An 18,819-nucleotide genomic window follows, 5' to 3' on the forward strand; every position below is an offset into this window, starting at 1 on the left:
AAGTGGTTCTAGAAAGAGAGGAGTCGTAACAAGAGTAAACCGAGCAAATGGAGACGTGGAAATCCGGGACATGGTTGCCAGGCAAACTGAGCCAGTTATGATTGCGAGATCTTGGGGATCTGGGGAGTGGGATAAGGGCTGGTGAGGAGGTGGCAAGACATAGGAGGAATATCTGGAGAAGTTGGCCAAACTCCTGTTCTACCACTGTGTCCTAGTCCACTTCCATGACTTCAGAACCTACCATGCTCACTCCCAAAACCCCTCCTTCCCACCACTTGAGAGTTGGTTGGGGGTGGGGGAGGTTCCCACGGAGTGCCTAGAGGTTTAGAATCAAGAAATCCTGAGGATTACCAGAGATCACTAAGAAAAGATCAATAAAGAAAGCGGTGTCCCTTTGAAAATCGGATCTATCCACTTATCCCGGGAGAAGGCATGGTGCGGATATTTGGAAACCAGTGTCTTTGCTTAAAGGCATGGTCTAGTAAAAATGTTTGTCCCTATGGGTCGGCCATGTTTTTTTAAGCCTAAGTGGCTCGATTTTAGAAAACTTTCCTATGGACCTTACCCGAGTTTTCGTCCATTAAACGCACGCGAAAACAAGCACCAGGGAGCCGCCATTTTCTGATAATCCTATCTTTTCCCCCATCGCCCTGGCTGACCTGCTTTTGCGGCACTAAATAAATTCCCCCGCCCCTGAGCCTGACATTATCAAAACATTCATATTCCCCGCCTCTCTCCGTGACGTTACTGTGCTGCGTAGGCAAACTCGCCCAGTCGTCTTCTACGCGACTCCACACAGAACCCGGAAACCAACACAGACCATCTCACAACACAGCACAACAATTCGGTATATGAAACTGTACTTTACCAAATGTAGCGTGTTGCTGTTTGATTTTAAAGTACATTTATTTTACATTAAATGTTTAGAGAATATTCAGCAATTGCCATATGAACTCCGAAAGCTATTTATTTTCTTTTATCTGTATCCGCAATGGTACACAGGGTGTTGCTTTTCGTTAAAAGAAGCACTTTGGAAGCACGGTGAACCGCAAGGCTGTTCCATCAACTAGGCACTAGTCCATCGTAAAGGTTGATATGTTGCTTCTAGCCACTAGTACAGCGTAAGGGCATGTGGGCCCTTGGCGATCGTCCCATAAAATTGTTAGTGTGCTCCAGTTGTTCACACGGAGCTGCAGGTGTCTACTGTAAAAGCCATCTGCTGGTGTCTCAAACCGATGGCAGTAGCAGAAGGGGAACAAATACCTGTTATGAAAACAAAAAAATTATAATTAGTCTCGCCAGCCGATCTTCATTAATATTACTTATTTTATTTATTACAGCCGATCAGAAACTATTTGCTTGCAAGGATAGTTCAATGGAGTATGTTCGGCTCTAAAATCAATGCGAAAAGTAACAAAATAAATCGAGGCCAACACACAAAGATAAACGACAGTTGGTCTACATGCGTGAGGAATGATATGATATATGATATGGCATTTGTAACGCCCCAATACTCAAATGTTTCTAGGCGTGACGAGGCATGTGGGGAACAAGGGCAGACAGACAACGGTCCTACTAGGCCAGGTATCTTTCTGATCGCGCATGGGGAAGGGCTGTACATGGTGAGTTGAATACGAATTAAATAATCGGGCCAGCTGGTGGCAAGTGCAAGGTAAATGCCGGGAGAAGGGGCTGAAGGATACAGAGACAGTCCCGTAGTGCAGGTAGGCAGTGCAGGGAAAAGTGGCTGGGCCAAGGACCGAGATCGGTGAGACCAGTGGACCTGCATGCCCATGTGCCCACTACGAACACGTTTTAGTTTTCCTAGCTCTTCATTCATTTATTCATGCATCCATTCATTAAATCTTCATTCCGGTATAAAAGCGTGTAAAGATTTACTTACATTATATTTGAAATTTCCATTGTGTCTCTTCGTAATGCAGTCTGTAAAACGGACCGTGCTCTTGACAATGATTTTTCGTATACTGAACTAAAATGAAACTCCGTCTAGTTTCTGAATTTTCTGCCTTATCGTCTCTTACGTTATTGCGCACCCCCTTCAAATGTAGTTCTTTCGGCATGGTCCCTGTCTCAAGGTCAAAAAACAGTAGACCCTTATTTTTCCAGTGCGACTTGTGGGCCTCATCTGGGCGCTGTCCTTCGCATTCTTTATTTGCAACATCACGTAGTATAGGCATCTGTGAGAAATTGAAGTTTAGAATCCGTCTATGTAGTGCGCCTCATTTGTTTATAGTGAACAGTTTACCCCAGAAAGGAAACCCAGACCCATTCTATGGCTGCAGAAAAGCTGTTCTTGAATGTTTTGTTGCTCTGCAATTTTAACAGAAATCGCAGACATATGATGACCTATTTGTTATTCTTTATGCCATTTCAGTTTGTTTTGCCCCTCCCTGTTATTGTTTCCTAATAAACCACCTTGAACCTAAGTTTTCTGTTTTTTATGTAGTTATTGTTCCCATTCTCCTACTTGACACAACTCACAATTGAAAGCCTAAAGTGTTGACAATGTGGATACATTTTAATTCTGCACACAAGTTATACTGTATTTAATGTGTTTCAGAGGCGGCTTTATTCAACACAAGCTGCATCAAGACATGAAGCAACCGCTTCTGCAAGATTGCTTGCTGAGGATCTTGAGGTCGGTAGCAAGTCTGTTATGCAGTCAAATTTTTCCATTTCAGTATTTACTATACGTTGTACCTATCTGTATTAGACATGCCTAGTTCGTTTTGTTTTGAAAGCATTTTTTAGTTGACTTATGATTGTTTTGCTTTTTTCTTTTTACTATGATGTTCTATATTAGATGTGTTGTGTAATAAGTTAGTGTTCCTCTTTTATCAAACTGAAAATGACAAAAAGGTTCTAGGTCAGACCCACCTTTTACTGCATAAAGTAACTTTTATGAAAATCAAATTGCAGCTTTGGACATCCCCTGCTCCCTCCCCCCAACAAGTAATAATGCAAGATCCTGAAACAGTTGGTAAGGGCACACATATCCACCAGTATTGCACTGGCCCTTGATGGAATGTTACAGCAACTTTCTTTTTAGATAAAAATGTATTCACTCCGAGGGAGGATCATTAAGGCTTCTACTTCCTCAAATGCACCAGCCAAACACTATCCACGGCCACTGGGCTAGCCAACCTTTACGATTACACACACCCAACACAAGCAAGCACACTTGCAACAAACAAACCCGGACACTGGACCTTACCCATACGGACACAACAAGCCGGAGAGGTGCTCACAACCCCAAATACCACCATTCTACACATAAAACACACAGACATACCCAACACAACAGCCACACAGACAACATCCCAGGCATTGGACCCTACCCATTCGGATACAAGCCAGTGCATGCAACCTATCCATCCATCAAGCCAACACATACAGATGCCAGTTTCTCCTGGTTCTGGACCTATCCTATCATTCTTCCCTCACTAACCAACCCTGTACTTTTTCTTGCAAAGCTACGTGAGAGCCTGGAGACTGCCTTTGGGTGGTATCAGTGAGTGGTATAAATAAACGTAACATATTCTCAATATAGCAGCAGGCCAGGTCGGCATCATTTTGTTTAGTTCAGGGGCCGGTGCCAGACACAGTAGGGTGTTTTTTTGGGATTTTGATGAGGGTGTAATTGGTCTGGAGTAATAACTTGTCCGCCCAAGGATACATTTCAAGTTACTAGCCAGGCATACAAAGTTTCTCCCCCCCCTCGGTTTTCCACATGCACACAGCGCACCTTTTCATACTTGCCAAGAGTCAGTTATTACTAGCCAATGGCTCGTGGTGAGTACAAATCTTGATGTCTTGGTCAACCTATGACCTCGGTTTAGAGAAACCAAACGAGTTTATTGCACATCTGATCCCACACCACAGTCTTCAAGGCAATAGCCATGCTAGCTTTCATTCATCCAAAACTGTTCTGATTGTTTGTTCCTCCCACCCCCACCTTTGATGGAATTGGAAAATTGTTTTTACCATGTTTTTCTAAGTGCAGTTTTCAACCAATTCTTAAATTCAGCTGGTGACGTGGACATGGCATTCCGCGTCACGATTATAACTGTTGCTAGTGTGTCAATCACTTTCGGATTCAGACCCATATACAGTATTGCACCAGAACGGAGTACCAACCCTTTTCATATCTGCCAGCTGCTATTTGACCTCCATATCAACCAGTCTCTCCCCATTTTCTTAAGGTTGCTTCTCTTAAGGATGAAAGAGCAACCAAATTACCTTGATGTTTCGAACTCTAAAATTGTTTGTGTGGCCAAATTATGCCAGGCAGTCTGCTCAGTTGTACTGTGGCTTTGGGGTGAATCCATGTAGCAGTCACTGCCCAGTTCCTTCGTTTCCTGCTTGGTGTCCTTCATCGCCAGGATTTTCAAAGTTATTGTGACATTCCTTGAGAAGTGTGCCCATGCTGTTCTGTCGGAGCCAAGTTGCAGTCAACATCCTCTTTAGATCAGCTATCTGGGCTACCCCTGATGCCTTTTGTAGGCGCTAGTCACCAGTTTTAGAGCATAACTGCTGTTTGGTTAGATATTAACCACTGAACATTTTTGTCTAGTGGTAGCAGCCACTGAATCCATTCTACCGTATAGTTTGTTTTTTTGGTTCTTTCACATGTTGCGAGTGTTGGGTGATCAATGCAAGAGTTAGAAAGCAATAAACCTCCTATGTCTTGTATGCTTAATCCCATTCATTTACAACTATCCTCTCTCCAATCCTGCGTTTCCAACATTATTTGCATATAATACTGGTTATGAATTGCTGAGGGATTCCGTTGTGGAGCACATTAGCAGTAGGGCTAAGGATGCATGGGGCTATGTGGGGTATGTAATTGGAGATGTCTCATTTCTGGTATTGTTCATCATCCTGTAGCATTTCACACATTGAGAACGTTTTGTGTTTCGTATGGCACATCTCATTTTCCAATAGTTGTATTTGGTTGGAAGTCACTTTCACTCACCTGGTGAGACGGCACCATGTCAATGGAGCTATGCCTTAGACTGGGCTGAATTGAATGGTGAGAAAAGGATGAGTGATATGCCTGCCCTGAAGGTGCAACTGATCTTGCCTTCTGTGGATTTCGTTTCCCAACCCTCTGGTTAGTAACATTGGACTGGTGTAATATGCTACAGAACCAGTAACAAAACATCATTACTGTTCCATCCTTTTAAGCCATCCCATTTTATCAACTTGATAGAAATACCCAGGCCCTGTAGAAAGTGGTACTGGAAAACTACTTTTAGATGTTGCATAATGGAGAGAGATAATTATTCAAATTGAGGACTGTGCTACGGTAATCCATTGCGCAACCGAGTATCTACACTAGCTTATATAACATGCCTTGCTTCCCCAAACAGCCAATACCCGTTTGTGCACCTAGTGGCCTGGTCCATGAAGTAGGTAGTGGAATGTTTGGTTGGTACTTAACAACTCCCACCACAGCCCCACCTCAGTTTATGGGCTTTACCAGCACTGTTCAGGGATTTAGTTCCAGCTCTTACTGCACACTAGTAATGTCTGGACCTACCAATGTGCGTGGTGTAGCTCCTTTCACACCTTCATTGCAGTAACCCCTTTTCCTCCTGGACACGCTTAATGCAAAGTGGGGGGGTGCTAAAATGTCTGCTCCGCACAGGTCATTCCAGCCTTAGGGGTGATCAGGCTGAAGTGTTACCATCTGTCCAAGCTTAAGAAGTTCTGCATTGCTCCCTCCACATGCCCAGTTCTTTGGTGCTGGATGCCCTAGCGGCATTCAAGATCCCTGGGGATTCACCAGAGTTGGCTCCATCCACTCTAGCTAGAGCTCCTGACAAGCATCAGAATAGTCAAAAGAGGAAGTATATCGGTGTATAAGTTTGACCTCCTGGTAACCAGAGTCCTGGCCGTGGAAGAAGAGGCATTGCAGGACTTGAGGGATTAAGAAGCACCAGCCCTACTCTTCGATGGGATCTGCTTCTACTGCGGTATGGATCCGGTACCAAAGGAGGTTCCTATTCCAAATAGCTTTTTTTTTTTTCTGCTATTCTTGCAGCTGTTTTACCCCAATGAAATGTTTTTAATTAGCGTTAAGGGGCTGCTGGTTCCTTCGGCTCTGGTCTTTTTAGAGACCTTGTACAGCCACGCTATGTTTTGGAATACTCTCTCACCCATGGCCTTCTATTAATCTGAGGAGGTGTGGCTGCGTAGACAACTTCCCTGTTGCTGTCTGCTTGTCTTCTCGACATTTTGTCTTCAAACAAAGTTATTGGCTATTTAGGTAGAGCCTCTCTAGAAGAGGGGAAGGGTCCATCCTACCCCAGGACATCCTCCAGTGACAATCACCTTGAATACATTGCTTGCACTAAATTTTTCACCTTGAACACCTAATACAGCTGATGTTTCAGGGGGATACACTTGTATCCTTACCTGGGTGACAAGCTGATAATAACCACTGTCTGTAGCCTGTTTGAGAAGGTTAGCAACAGTCTGTGTAGATTAGGTTTTTTATTGAACTTGAAACTCTATAATTTGTTTTTGGTGAAGAGTATGCATGCCTTGGGGCGATTCACAACACTTTTCTGGTCCTGGCTTTCCATCCCCTGGAAAGTATAGTTGCCATCAGGAAATCTGTCATGGTCTTTAAGTCAAAAGCCACTATTGAGACAAATCTTGTTAGGGTCTCATGGCCTCTTTAATTCGTGTTGTTTGTGGGGTCTGGGGGGGTGTCCAGTTTCAGCTGTTCAGCCAGTGGGACCAGCATTGGTAATCGGAGCGCAAGTTATTGGTAGTTTTTACAGGATCTGCTTTGGTGGAATCAAGAGGATACGTTTTCTAGGGCTCCCCTTCCAGAGCCCCGTGAACCCCAGCCCCCACCCGCCCATACTTACAAAAGGAAGTGGCAGACATGGATGGTGCTATTTTTTCAATACTCTAGTGGACTGCTTTCTACTAAATTGGTTCGTAGTGGTTCTTTACACTTTCCATCTGACGCTGCTCATCCAAATGGTGCTGCAGAAGTTCAGGTACAGTGCAAGCACAACCTAATTCTGATCATCCCCAACTGGCTACACCAGTTTAGAATTGTGATCTACTACTGTTATTGGACATGTTCCTTCTGCATCTTCACCTCTTGGAAGACCTTTCGCTAGATAAAGGGTTAATCCACCACCCCTCCCAATCATTACTAAGCTTGTCCCCTCAGGAGCTTTATGCTCATGAGGGGATTTGTGGACACAACATTCAAACTATGTGCAGCCAAGAATTAGTATGCAGAACAGGGTTAATGGGGTGTTTTAGCTGCCTTCTTCCCTTCTACATCTGTCAGAAAAACCTCTACCTCTGTGGGACTTGCATTTTGTTTTGATTTCCTTGATGAAGAACTCTGGGAGCCATGGCCTTCTGTCCTGGGAGATTGCCTTTCTAGTTGTTGTCCTCTTTTGACAAGCAGGTGAGTGAATTGTAAGAAGTCTTTCATACCAACAAGGTGGCTCTTAAGACAGGCATGTCCAACTTTTATTTGAACCAATTTACCGGTTCTTTCAGCCTCTTCTGCATGCTTCTCTGGTTGATGAGGCTCTCTGCAGCTATGATATGGCCAGAACTCTGTAGTTCTATTTGGAAAGAACACACTTTGTCTTGGCTTATGCTTTAGATTGTCAAGGTTTCTCATGGACTCAAGGCGGTCACACCCACCATTGGCATATGGATTGTCATGCTTTGTTATGGTTTATACATTCTTCTCTTGCCACAGAAACGTCATGCTCACTCCACTAGATCGAAGGCAGCTTTGGTAGCCTTCTAGAGGCCTGTGCCCATTTCTGAGATTTGCCTGGCTTAGACATCAATGTGTTCTGTAAACTCTGCTCCCCCAATGTCTCATGGCTGTGAAAACTATTTGCTTGTAGACTCTAGTCATGAGCTGCAACTTCTCCTGATCAATGTTTTGCAGTGTGATCTATTCCCACCAAGATTACCTTCGAATGGATTGTGTCCTCCAACGTATTCCCCATCTTTGACATGTAATGTCCACAGTTGTGTACTTTGGAAACTTTTTCGGCAGAGGGCGTCCTGCATCGGGTCGATGTCCCTCGAAGGCCTCCGCCGAGGGAGATGCCAACGGATGTTATAAATGGGACGCACGGCACCCGTAGCCTCAGTTCTGTATTTTCCCCAAACGTGTTTGCTTCGGAGACTCGGCGCGCCTCGTGTATTCTTCGTGAATGTTTTCTTCTTCAACCCCTCCGACTCCACGGTCTGGCTTCAAGACTTGCTGGGACTGCAAGTCTAAGATGTCGATTACCGACCCACATCGCATTTGTTTGTGGTGCTTGGGCAAGAGTCACGACACCGACTTCCAAATGCCAGTCGCTGACTGCTAAGGCCTTGCGGGAGCGTAAGGGAAAGCTTAAGGTAGGTAGGGGTTCTAAACCCAGTAAGTCTCATAAATCTTCTAAGTCCAAGGGTATGTCCACCGACGATTCGAGGGGCGACTCTCCACATCGGAAGGAGTCCCGGGGGTCTCGGTCCCAGAGTGGTTCCCACCATTCGCCCTCCTCGTCTCGGCATTCTAGGAAGCGCCGTTACACGTCGCCTTCCCCGTCCTCAGAGGATGGAGCCGCAAGGAAAGTGGCTTGTCCAACAAAGTTCTCGACACCGGAGGAATGGGCTGCCTTCAGGGAACAGATGTTGGCGATTTTCTTAAAATCCTTCATAGGATGGACCTGAGAGACTGGAGCTCACATGACAATAAGGACTGCGTCCTGCTGGGGTGTGGGTCCAGTTCCCTACTTGCCTTTCTAAGACTGTGCAGATATATGCCGAGGGGATTCACCAGCTGCAATTTGATTATTTATTTGCTTTCTCAATGCCATGTTTTTTGTTGATTGTTTGCTTTGCATATTGCTTTGGTTATATTTTTCGTTCATTCTTGTCTCATGTTGAGAACTGTTTCTATTGTTTGTTTCTTGTTGTCTGCGCCTTTAAGCCTTTTGGGTACCTGGAGCGCAATAGAAATAATAAACATAAACCTAATTGCAGGGCACAGTTCTGTCCACGCCTTCTAATGAAGCCAGCAAGAAACGGTCTCAATCCGTGGCTCGTGCGCCTTCAGGCTTGGGTACTCAGGACGATCCTAATCAGGAACCTTCGAGGTCCCGATCGGACAAAGCTCAAGATGGTCGCAAGAGACGTGCTTTCAGGTCTCTGTCCTAGTCCCCAGCAAGACCGCAGAAACCTGCTAAGGGCTTGAGGTCGGCGTCGACTCTGTATGTCGTACCATCCCTCTGCACTGGCGGCACCATTGTCGACGCCGAAGCAGTCGGTGCTCTCGATGCCAAAGCCATCAGCGTCTTCGGGGCCTTTTGGCTGGGATTTGCCCTTGGAGGTCCCTGGTACGGTGGATCCTCCAAGGAAGGCTACTTCCAAGTCTGTAAGGCCTGTTAAGGACTTCAGACCCTCGACTGTCCTGAGACAGGACTTTTACCTCCCTCTGAATGACATCTATGACTAGGAGGAGAGGTCCGATTTAGATTTTGAGCCTGATGAGGCTCCTGTCTTTTCAGGGGATAGTCAACTGGAAGAGTTCAGGCAATCACTTCATGATGCCAGTAACGTAGACATTTCTCCTGAGGTAGATTTTGGCAGGCCTGAGCCTGGGGCTCATGCCGAGTCGTCCTACAGGATACTGATGGCTAGGGTCACGGAATATCTTGGTTGGTCCACTCCTCCTGAAACTTTTTTGTTCAGGATGACTTGACGGATATTTTGGATCCAGGTCCGTCCTATGACCCGGTGTTACCTTTTCATTTGACCTTGCAGAAAAGGGTGGCAGCTGCTTGGCAGACCCTGGAATCTCTTCCAGCAGTTAACAAATCGTTAACTAAAAAATACCACCCTTCCGGTAGCGACCCCCCCAGCTACCTTTCATCTCACCCAACTCCTGAGAGTTTGGTGGTTCAGGCGGCTACGGCCACCTCGAGGCTGGCGGCGTACCCTCCCATCCCTCCTGATGGGGGCGACAAACGCTTCGACGGTTGGGCACGCAAGGTGTTTTCTGCAGGGAGTATGGCACTGAAATCGCCCAACTCCATTTGCGCCTTGGCAAGCTTTTCACACACACTGTGGAATTTTCTCTTGCGGCTGAGCATATTCCGGGGGGGGGGGGGGGTGGGAAGAAAGAGAAGGGTTCCTTGCTCTCGTGCAAGATGGCAAGGATGCCATGTGTTTATCCCTTCAGTCAGGTTTGGACACGGCCGACAGTGCTAGCCGGTCCATGGCTGCGAGCACCATTATACGCAGCCCCGTCTTTTGAACATGCCTTTGATGGCACACATTTGTTTGGCAGCAAGGCTGACGAGAGCCTTGAGAGGTTGCAGACCTCCAAAGCTGCTGCAAAATCTTTAAGCGCAGCTGTGCGTCAACCTCTGCCTTTTCGTCCTAGGGGACAGCAGTGAAGGGGAGGTTCTTTAATACTCCTCCTTTGGTAGAACGAGAGGAGCCGCCAGTCAAAGGGGTCAGCGTAAAAGTACTTGTGGTGGTCTAGGAAATGGAGGTTCCAAAGCAGCTCGGGCAGCTGCCGCAGCAGCTCCAAAACAGTCATGAAGCAATGTCCCATGGTCCGCCGCTTGGGGGCAGACTGTCTGAGCATCTCGAAGAATGGCGAGCTATTACTTCGGATGCGTGGGTTTTGGCTACAATAGCCCACGGCTACTGCCTTCCCCCTACAGCGGCCTCACGACAATCCACTGGGAATCTCTCTTTGAAGCTTCCAGATCCGCTCCTTGAGCAGGAAATCTTGACCCTGCTAGAGAAAGGCGCTAGAACTGGTGCTTGTAGTGGAGAGGAACACTGGATGGTATTCCCCATATTTTTTTATTCCAAAGAAAGACCGGGGGGGGGATCAAGACCCATCCTGGATATGTGTTGGTTGAATAAACTTCTCAGGAAGGACACGTTCAAGATGGTCACTCTTTCTCAAGTCCTTCAGGCCCTTCAACTTCAGGATTGGTTGGTGTCTCTGGACCTACAGGATGAATACCTTCATGTGCCGATTCATCCCAAGCACTGGAAGTACCTGTGGATTGTACCTGAGGATTGCGCCTGGCGACTCGCACTTTCAGTTTTGGGTCCTGCCATTCGGATTGACCTCCGCCCTGAGGGGCTTCACCAAGCTAATGGTGGTGGTGGTAGCGTATCTCAGGCAAGGGGGGGGATTCAGGTCTACCCTTACCTGGACGACTGGCTGATCCGTGTACATTCTCCCGAGCAAGCAGTGGATCACCTCAGTCTCACCTGCTGCTTCTTCACAAGCTGGGCTTCTCCCTCAATTTCAAGAAGTCGCACCTGACACCTTCCCAACAGCTCCAGTACATTGGGGCTGTGTTGGACATGTCCTTGGAAGTGCTCACCTCCCAAGCTAAGGACTCATCACATTGTGCAGATGGTGGACAAGTTTCAACATGCTCAGAGTCTGCCGGCTTTCGAATTCTTAAGGTTGCTCGGCCTCATGACATCCTGCTTTTTTTCTGGTGCCAGAGGCCAGGTTGAGATCCCTGCAATGGGTCCTCAAGATGCAGTGGTCACAGTTCTCGGGCAAGATGTCGGATCCTGTTCATATTCCACTCTATCTCCCACGATCTTCTGTGGTGGGCTAACGAGGGGAACCTGATGAAGGGGGATCCGTTTTGGCAACCATGGCCTGAGGTGACTGAACTGACTGATGCTTCCCTCACGGGTTGGGCAGCTTATGCCGCAGACTTGACCGCCAGTGGTCGCTGGTCTCTGGAGTCCAAACTCCACATCAACCTGTTAGAGCGGTGGGCCATCAGGCTGGCCCTGAAAGCTTTTCTGCTGTCTGTGCGGGGGCAAGAGTGTCCTGATCATGACGGACAACACAGTGGCCATGCATTACCACAACAAAAAAGGGGGTGGGTCACTCCTGTTGTGCAGAGAGGCAATGCAGCTCTGGTTCCTGGCAATCCAGCAGAAAATTTCGCTTGCGGCAGTTCATCTGGCCCGAGAGGACAATGCGGTGGTGGATGCTCTGAGCAGGCAGAGCACGATCTCTCACGAGTGGGAGTTGGCTCAGGAAGTCCTTCTGGAGATCTTCACCCTTTGGGGAACCCCACAAGTGGATCTTTGTCACCAGTGCCAACTGGAAGTGCGAGAGATTCTGCCCAAGGGAATTTCCTCCGAGAGGAGCCTTAGGAGACGCATTTATAGTGGATTGGTCATTCCCACTGCTTTACGAGTTTCCTCCAGTCCCAGTCATTCCTCAAGTCTTAGGAGGTTACGGAGGTTCGGATCCCAAATGATCCCCATTGCGCCCTATTGGGCCAGGAGAGCATGGTACCCGGACCTTCTAGAAATGTCCATCTGTCCTTCACGCCGTCTTCCCTACCGAGAGGATCTTATCGCGCGCATGCTCTCGGGGTAGGGAGGGAGAGAGAGAGAGGGCGGGCGAGAGGGCGATATCTCTATATATCTCTATGTGGTGGGGGGGTTGTCTGGTTCTCCATCCATAGGTCAGGACTCTCAACCTTCACGCTTGGTATCTGAAAGGTTGAGGTATAAGGATTGGGACCTCCCAGATGACGTGATGGAGGTGTTGCTTTCGGCCAGGAGGCCAGCAACAAAATCCCTGTACCGTTGGTGTAAGTTTTGTGACTGGTGCAGAGGACAAAATGTTGATCCTTTTCAGTGTTCCAATCCCGTGGTTTTGTCTTTCTATCTTTCTTTGGCCCACAGGGGCCTGCAAGTGGGTACCATTAAGGGTTACTGTCCATCTTCAAGCGCTCGTCTGAAGAATGTTCTTTCTTTAAGATTCCTTTTGATTTCACAATTTCTTAAAGGGCTCACTAATGTGTTCCCGTCGTGCCGGTTTGGGATCTTAACTTGGTTCTGAAATTCCTGATGGGTGCTCCGTTTGAACCTTTGCACTCTTGTCCGTTGAGATTGTCTTTCAAAACGGTGTTATTGGTTGCGGTTACTTCCGCTCGCAGAGTGAGTGAATTGCAGGCACTTTTATCTAAGCCACCCTTTACTGTGTTCCACAACGATAGAGTTGTACTGAGGGTACATCGTTCCTTTCTACCCAAGGTAGTACCTGAATTTAATTTAAGTAAGAAAGGCGCTCTTCCATCTTTCTATCCTCATCCTGGTAAGGAAGAGGAGCGACTCCATAGGTTGTACCCTAGGAGAGCTCTGAGCTTTTATATTTCTAGGATGTCCAGGGTCAGAGTGGACGATCAACTCTTTGTGGGATATGCTGGACACCGATTGGGCCAGGCTGTTACCAAACAGACCTTGTCCAGGTGGATTATCCTCCCCATTACTGAATGTTAACGATTGGCAGGTAAGGACCCTCCTTGAAGGGTTACAAGTTCATTCCACTTGGGGCGTGGCTACTTCCACAGCCCTACAACGGGGAGTTCCCATTAGGAATATTTGTGATGCAGCTACATGGGCTTCTATCCACACCTTTGTTAAATATCATTCCCTGGATATGATCCATGGTCCAGATATGGCCTTTTACAAGTTACTTACCAACTGGTAACGAAAGAACGTTACCAGTTGGTAAATTACTTGTTCTTCTGGTGGTTCAATCACTCGATCTGTGGTCTTCCGCTTCAAAATACCATGCCATCCCATCGGTACTCATGGCTGCCATACAGACTGTCAGTTGGGGTGCTGGGCATGGGTGTATAGAGGCCCAAAGGTACCCAGCTGCCTATTTGAAGGTTTGAGTAACTGGGATCTTCTGAATGCTTATTATTGTTGGTCTCGGGAGGATAGCTTGGGGGCAACGCGCTTGCCTTGGAAGCAAGACGATGCAGAGCAACACAGGTTTGATCCCTGGTCCGCTCTTGGAAACCCCTGGGTATTAAGCGCGTTATAAATAAACAATTACAATTTGTGAAGCCTCTTTAGGGCAGTTTCTCTGGCCAGACCTGCAGGAGCAGGCCTTTCACAGCAAGTTCTGAAATATGGATAGCCATGGATGAGCGTACAAGAATTGTCAAGAAGGATGCTTTTTGTATGGTCATAGAAGCGTTGGACTACCGGTGTGAGCATTTGTGATTTGGGGAAAAAGATGGGATGGCTTTTATTTGTTAGTCTTTAACAAGAAACTTAAGTTCAAAGATAAAGCTCAGTTTGTGTGTGTTTTATTTTCAGATCACAACATTGCCGAATGGTTTGGTGATTGCCTCTTTGGAAAATTATTCTCCAGCTTCACAAATTGGAGTTTTTGTTAAGGCAGGCAGCAGATATGAAACTGCAGACAATTTGGGAATCAATCATCTGCTCCGGCTTTCCTCCAGTCTAGTAAGTAACATTTTCCTTTTGTTTTCCTAAACTATAGAAAGCCTATGTGTTCTAAAAAAACAATGTTTCAGACCCCTTTTACGTTTGTATGTGACTGCTATTATGCGTTTAGAATAGCCCTCAAGGTGACAAATCTGTTCGACTGCAGCTTCTCTCTTTCCATAAAATAAGATGTCCATCTGCTTAATTGATGACTTTGTGACATGCGGTTCTGGCCAAATCACTTGCCCACATTTTAACATGTTGCAGTTTTAAGACGCAAGACCTAATGGTACGGTGCGTTATTTCTTGTTTTCTTTGCCCATCACTTGCTGGCAGCTTTAATGAAGTCTTAACCGGACCCCACATGCCTTTCTGTTCTATGTATAGCGCCTCATCTTCTAGTTGCTCCTGCTTTTAAAATAAAACCTCTAGAAAGTTCTCACCTGGCTTTTGTAGATCAACATGACAAATGATTGTTATAAAGTAAAGAAAAAATAGTTACTTTTTAAACTGTCCTTATGTTTGTTCTTGCACTTTAATTGGACATAGCTCAATCAGTATCCCCCAAATAGGAATAGGTTGCCTGTGATTAGAGCCGATTAAAAAAGAAAATCTACATTTTCTTAGAAGTTAATTACACAATCATCAATCCTAACAGGTACGCTATAGTTCCTCCCTGTAACACATGAAAAGATTGGCAGACCCTGCATTACATGTTGCCTGTACAGTTTATATTTACGTTTGGTGTGCTATTTGCTAATGTTTACATATAAAGACCCACGGAAATCATGTATTTGCCTTACTTTGAAATGCTAATGTCTTACAGAATCTAAATGTAATTCTGTACTGTGACTTGAAAAGGTGTCTCTTTTGTAGTACCAATTTTAGTGCCTTATCAGCTTGTTCTAATTGGTTGACGTTGGTCTAGGGATGTTTAGAAAACTTAAAGGCAGTATTCCTGCATCAAAAACAAATATGCTTTATTTCATTTCTTTTAGACCACTAAAGGAGCATCTTCCTTCAAAATAACACGTGGAATTGAAGCCGTTGGTGGGAGTCTGAGGTTTGTAATTAAATATTCTCATTATTAATGCCTGCAGTGAATAAGGGCACTATAGAATACCATGAAACGTGGCTGGTATGTTCTAATTACATCTTTTAGGGACGTTTGAGTTTGCATGTCTCTCAGACTGGAGCTGGCATTGAGTATGCAGAAGGTTTTCACTGTACTGAGCCGGTCGAACACTAGCGAATCACCATGACTGAACTTAAGTGCAATTTTATGAATCCTTCGCCAGCTGCCTTGCCCATATTCTGGGCCGGCTCTTCAATTATTTGCTGGAGTTGGGAGACCTCTGACGCTGATCCCAAGGCCTGGAGAAACTATACAAATATGAGCATTAGCGTCGTATATCTCTGATCAATGTAGATGTTAAATTTAATTGTCAAAATATTTTCCACCCGGCTAGACAATTGTATAAGAGAGGTAATGCACCCCTCACAAACTGGTTTTGTGTAACTGTGATATGGCAATGGCTATATCAGATGCCTAGTTGATGTGCTAGGAGTGACTGGCAAAGCAGAGTACTGCTTCATTTATACTTTTTGATGTTGAGAGAGCTTTTGACGATGTCAACTGGAATTTTCTCGATTGCACTGTGGGTAGCCTTTGTTTTGGGGACTACTTAATAAAAATGCTTAGATCCCTACACAGAGATGTGGCAGCAAGGGACTAGGCTAGTGGATAGGGGAACCAGGCAATGATATCCTCTCACCGCTCATGTTCAACATTACCCCTGTCAGTCTTTATATAAGGCAAAGACAAATGCTGAAAGTGAGTTGTATGCTACGAAACTGAACATAAAACAATTAGTTACGCAGTTATGGCTGTTCTGTTTGACTTACAAGACTGCAGCCTCCCATTAGAAGATCTTTTTAACAAGGTTGGTGGTGGGTTTATCAAGCCTCAAGGGGAACTGATCTAAAACTGAGAGTCTGCCCCTGAAAGTGGCTTGCCACAGGAGATGTTTTAAAAGGTGGAACTGTAAGTGGTCTCCCTGGCAGAGACTACATATTTGTGTATACATCTGGTCTGAAACCTCTGCAAACTCGTAGTTCAATGTCAATAAAGTTGCAGTGCAACAACCACACCGGAATGATGATACAATTCCAATAGAAAAATATAATTTATTTAGACACAAAATGCATTTTATCTGCCTGTATTTTATCTACATTAAACGGAGCCCTTCAGCAGCAGGGGGAGGCACAATATTTTTCCTGCCTGTTTTTCCTTGTTTGCGGGTTGCGGAAGGTGCTCTTGTTGGATTGTTTTCACAGCACCCATTTCGAGGACTTGGGTCTTCAAGAGCGTAACATAAAAAATGTTACATGAGAAACTAGACAAAGTGGATACTAAGTAACCCCTCCAGCACCCTATTGTAAAATAGTGTGTGCTGGGTCTAGAAAGTTACAAAATGTAAGTAAAGTCAATTTCACTTCACTGCTCTTGGAAACAGTAGTTTAGCCAAGAGAAGGCATTTAAACCTTTGGGAAATCTGAATGACTTCCCTGTATCACTGCACTGAAGGTGCTGTGTGTCACAATGTAAAAAGATGATGCCTATGGAGTTCGTCAGACTCAAAAACCAAAAGAAACAAGAGTCCAAATCACAGAAAAATACATATGAGTGTGAAGAAGGTCTTACTCTGTCCAGGCTAAAGATTAAAAGTCCTAAAGTCCAGCAAAAAAGAGCTGGGGGTCTCTAAGGTAGAAGGGAATTGGCACATTTCTGAGAATTCTCCCTAACAGTATCTCTTCCCATGATCTGAACGGGGGGGGAAGGACCAAGATGCATTGAAATTGAGGTTCGGTTTTTGTTTCACCTTGTTTCCTCCGTTCCCTTGGGCTGCTCTGGGATAATCAGTTTCTCTTTTGAGTTAGGATTAATGTGGCCTACATAGCCCACAAAGGCTTCTGGGATTTTTCCACCTATTATCCCGTTAGGATACTGCGTCGCTCCTAGGGTATTCTCCTGATGGCGGCCCCAGACTCCCCTACCTAGGTGATCCTCTGTAACTTGTCCAACCCCAGGGTGTTGGGGAGAATTCTCAAAAATGTGCTAATTCCCTTCACCTTGGAGACCCCCAGCAACTTTGCTGGATTTTGAGGACTTGATTTTTTACCTGGAGAGAGTGGCCCTTTTTCCCAGTCTCTCATGTATTTTGATGTGTGTTTTACTCTTGTGTTTTCTTTGGTTATGGAGTCTAAACAACTCCATAGGCACCATCTTTTCATTTATGTCACACAGCACCCTTAGTGCAGGGGCACAGGGAAAACTTTTCAGGCTTTTCCAAGGTTTAAATACCTTCTCTGTGATAAAACTACTGCTTCCTAGAATAAGTAAAGTGAAATTGACTTTTCTAGTCTTTTAAATTCCTAGACCCAGCACACCCTATCTTACGATAGAATGCTGGAGGGGTTACTTAGTATCCCCTATGTCTAGATCAGTCAAATGCTACCCTTTCCTCACAGAATGACTGGTGGCAGTGGTTTTACAACAAACTTCCATGATTGTTCCCAATCATGAACTATTCGTAGCTCCGGTAACGTTAAATCGCGGGAGCCATGTTTTTCAAGATGGCGTCTGAGCCCCCTCTGTAAAAACAGGTCCCGTCCTCTTTTTTTGCCATTTCTTTGTGGAAAGGTCCTTCTAGAGTTTCTCTGCGCGCCAAAGCAGGTTTGGTCCCTTTGTTCCATCGCCTTTGGCGGGCTTCAGGAGTGAAGACCGCCTCTGGCGCCCGAGTGTCTGGGGTGGGCAGGAAGTGAGGGAGGTGCCCAAAGCTCCCTGTGCTTAGTCTCCTAAGAGACCCAAATGCACTCTGTGGTGATTGGCTGGCTGACTGTCCGGCAAGGACAGCCACCCTGCTGGGTGAGTGACAGCTGGGCTGGAATGAATGGGAGTGAACTGTATAAAAGTCTCTTGGCTTGGAAGGCAGTCGATCACTAGAACAAAAGAACGGAAGATGAGTTTGAAGAGGACGGCTGCTGCAACTCCTGGACCGTTTCTTTGCCCGGTGAAGCCCTGCTGCAGGTCCGAATTGCCAAATTCACTTCGACAGAGAAGCCCTGCAAGGATGACTTCTCCCTTTTGAGTTTGTGGGACCAATCAACTCGACAGTAAGCTACCTGGATACCTATCTCGGTGCTGGTTGCATTTTCCTCAGAGTGCTGCAGGAAACCTAACCAGGGAGAGGGACACCAGCTGTGTGCGCTACTTACAGCCATCGGAATTGAAGTTTGCCAGTTGCGAGCTTTTTGACCAGTCCCAGTGCAGTGCAGGAGTCCCCCGATGTCCTCCCTCTTGTCCTCATGACTGAGGCACAGGAACAGTGAGATCTACAGGAACAGAAGTCATCAGCTGCATCTTTTTCTTCATTTGAAAGGTACTGTAAAACGAGACTGAGAGTACTTGCCTCTCGCTGTGAAAGTGCTTGAAACTTT

General features: G+C 45.9%; 1 protein-coding gene across 1 annotated transcript in view; it reads left to right on the top strand.

The window, feature by feature from the left end:
- UQCRC2 (ubiquinol-cytochrome c reductase core protein 2) overlaps nt 1-18,819 on the top strand; it is a 666,108-nt gene that overhangs the window by 61,908 nt on the left and 585,381 nt on the right. Inside the window, exons 2-4 of the mRNA XM_069647677.1 lie at nt 2,582-2,659; nt 14,188-14,337; nt 15,318-15,382. Coding sequence (XP_069503778.1) covers nt 2,582-2,659; nt 14,188-14,337; nt 15,318-15,382 — 293 coding nt within the window. The remainder of the gene's footprint in view (nt 1-2,581; nt 2,660-14,187; nt 14,338-15,317; nt 15,383-18,819) is intronic.

This window comes from Ambystoma mexicanum, chromosome 2q (assembly GCF_040938575.1).
Source record: "Ambystoma mexicanum isolate Mex_15411 chromosome 2q, UKY_AmexF1_1, whole genome shotgun sequence".
In the NCBI taxonomy this organism is placed as follows: domain Eukaryota; kingdom Metazoa; phylum Chordata; class Amphibia; order Caudata; family Ambystomatidae; genus Ambystoma; species Ambystoma mexicanum.